Source organism: Myzus persicae, unplaced genomic scaffold (assembly GCF_001856785.1).
Source record: "Myzus persicae strain clone G006 unplaced genomic scaffold, MPER_G0061.0, whole genome shotgun sequence".
NCBI lineage: Eukaryota > Metazoa > Arthropoda > Insecta > Hemiptera > Aphididae > Myzus > Myzus persicae.
Genome location: NW_019100543.1, coordinates 32,839 through 35,961, shown reverse-complemented (window position 1 = coordinate 35,961; position 3,123 = coordinate 32,839). Strand labels below are relative to the sequence as shown.

At 29.0% G+C, this 3,123-nt stretch overlaps 1 protein-coding gene across 1 annotated transcript; it reads right to left on the bottom strand.

Moving 5' to 3' along the window:
* Positions 1-1,298: 1,298 nt before the first annotated feature.
* On the bottom strand, positions 1,299-3,123 carry LOC111031847 (general transcription factor II-I repeat domain-containing protein 2A-like). Its single transcript, XM_022311958.1, has 3 exons — positions 2,889-3,123; positions 2,116-2,807; positions 1,299-1,376 (listed from the first exon to the last, which is right to left on the bottom strand). The coding sequence occupies exons 1-3, from the start codon at positions 3,121-3,123 to the stop codon at positions 1,299-1,301; spliced, it is 1,005 nt and encodes a 334-aa protein (XP_022167650.1).

Genomic DNA, 3,123 nt, shown 5'->3' with positions numbered 1-3,123 from the left:
CGTCGCGATAATCATATATATACATCATATTCATGTACGATATCACGGCCCGCTTTAGCCATTTTCGGTCGCCAATTACGAGATTATCAACCCACCCATGGGACTGATAACTCTCACCGACAATACTACTGTGGTCATTAGCAAGTATTGCGAAGCACAGGTCAAAAGTAAGTTACACACTGTTTTCTCAGTGACCTCAATTTACCTAAACTTATTTCCCTAGCAGAAAGTAATGTGTCACTTTAGGTAGAATACGATCGACGCACACAATCGAACCACATTTTAACTACCTGCTTCGTATAAAATATTTGCTTCTTACACTGTACAACTCTTAGATTGGGCCACAAATTAAAACTGAATTTAAAGTGTTCCCGGAGATTGGGCCATAAAAGTATAGGCAAATATACTATTAATACGAATATATAATGTTTATTAACTAATCATTATTTTTGTCGAACAAATATAAATACAATTCATCAAGTAATAAATTTTTTTTTCAAATACTTCCAAGTAGATTCAACAAATTTAATATAAAACAAAGTCCATAAAATTAGAAAAATAATAAATATAATCAAATAATTTTTTTCTAATACATAAAAATATAATATTTTTTTTAAATAACATGATACAGATAATACATATTCAATTCATACATTTTCATCATAATGTTGAATTTCTTACCTAGACATATATATGCACTCACGCGTAAATAGTTAGCAAAATAGTAAAAAGTTACATACTAATATCACTATGTCAGCAACAAATAATAATATAATTATTTACCATCATAAATCAAACAAACAAAGTACGGTCTATTTGGTCAGAAAGAAAAAACAATTTGCTTGTTTAATAATTTTAAATATCAGTTAATTAATAAAAGAAAAGACTACTAGAAAAATTTGTTCAATTTCGTTCCTGACGAAATTGGATAACACAACTGTATTAACAAATGGCAATTAAGACTAAATAAATTAAACATTTACGGGTTAAAAATTCGAACGCGTACACCATAACGCCTAATCTGGCAACATCGCAATAATTTGTATATGCAGTCGTTACTCAAAATATATGTTCTATTGTCCCAACAGGGGTCTCAAACTCAAATTACCTACGGGCCATATATATTTACTTCACAGGTTTGCGGGCCAAACACTTTTTTTTACTCAGTTTAATAATAAATCTAAAATAAACAAAATAAATTAAGGAAAGATGTAATTATTTTATTGATTATAATTCTAACAAAGATGTACATTGTACAGTGTCTTGATTTTTTGTTTAGTAGTAATAATAGTTTCTTTTTATTTTCGAGCTGCACTTGATACTTGACNTTCGAGCTGCACTTGATACTTGACATCTCTTATTTTGTACCAAACTGTCTATATTTGCACAAGAACTTCTGGATGCCAAATGTAGAACAGATTGCAATTTTAAATTGGAAATTTGATTGCGGCTTTTTGATTTATTCAACTTCATGAGGGAAAATAATTGTTCACATACATACGTGCTACCAAACATGGATAATATGTAACAAAAATGTTTTTGCAGTTTTGGATAATTGTTTTCAAGGTATTTAAACAATTCAGGAATTCCAACAGTTTCAAATTTTGTTTTTAAATTAGTATTACATTGCAAATCTATTAATTCTAGTTGGAGATCTTCCCTTACATTTTCAACATTTATGGAAAATGGCTCACTAAAAAGTAAAAAATCGTCTTTATACTTTTGGAAATCTACAAATCTACACTGAAATTCGTCTTTTAGAAATAAAATATGTGAAATAAATTTTTTTCCATCATTATTTTCTGTAGATACCTGTTTTAATGTAGGAAAGTGTACCAAATTATTTGATACAAGTTGAGTTTCCCATAATTTAAGTTTCATAGTAAATGATTGAATCGAATCGCACATATTTGTGATAACTTTATTTTTTCCTTGTAATTGTACGTTAAGAACATTTAGGTGTGTAGTAATATCAACAAGGAAAGCTAAATCTTTAATCCAATCAATATTATTCAGTTCCGAAACAATTTTATTTTTAGATATCATAAAACAATTAATTTCTTTTAATAAATTGAAAAATCTTTGTAGCACTGCTCCACGACTAAGCCATCTCACTTCACTATGATATATCAAACAACCATACTGAGCATCCATTTCCTCAAGTAGTGCACTAAATTGTCTATTATTCAATGCATGAGATCTAATCCAATTAACAGTTTTAATGACTATATTCATAACATGTTCCATTTTCAATTTTTTCGAACATAAGGATTCTTGGTGAATGATGCAGTGAAAACTTTTCAATTCTACACCATAAGTCAAGGCTTTTGATTTTAGTCTAGAAACCAATCCCGCTTTTACACCTAACATTGCGGGAGCACCATCAGTAGTTATACTTGAAAATGTTTTCCAATCTACTTCTAATTCATTAAGACATTTCTCCACACAATTATATAAATCACTTCCTGTTGTAGTGTCAGTCATAGGAATTAAATCTAAGAGCTCTTCTGTTACATCAAAATTATCAAAAACTCCACGGATAAAAATAGCCAACTGTGCTGTATTTGTAATATCGGTACTTTCATCAATAGCAATAGAAAAATTTAAAAAATTCTTACTTTTTTCATGTAATTGTTGTTTAACATTACTTGCCATTTCTTCAATTCTTTGAGCAATAGTATTTCCACTTAAACTTATATTTAAAAATGCTTGTTTTTTTTCGGGACATATAACTTCCACCGCACTAACAATACACTCTTTAATGAACTCGCCATCACTAAACGGTTTTGAAGCACGAGCAATTTTTTCTGCTATGATATAACTACATTTAACTGATTCGATATTTTCTTTTCTTATATTATCAAACAATTTTGTTTGATGTAAAAGACTTTTTTTTAATTCTTCAAATTTTTCTTCACGTAACTTTCCAACAAATTTATCGTAAATCTTACCATGATTAGTGTCGTAATGTCTTTTAATGTTATACTCTTTGATGACTGATACACTTTGTTTACATATTAAACATATAGGAACAGAATTACAACTGGTAAAAAAATATGCATAGCCCCATTTTTCTTGAAAAATACGTCCTTCTTGACCGATTTTACGTTTAACACTTGACAT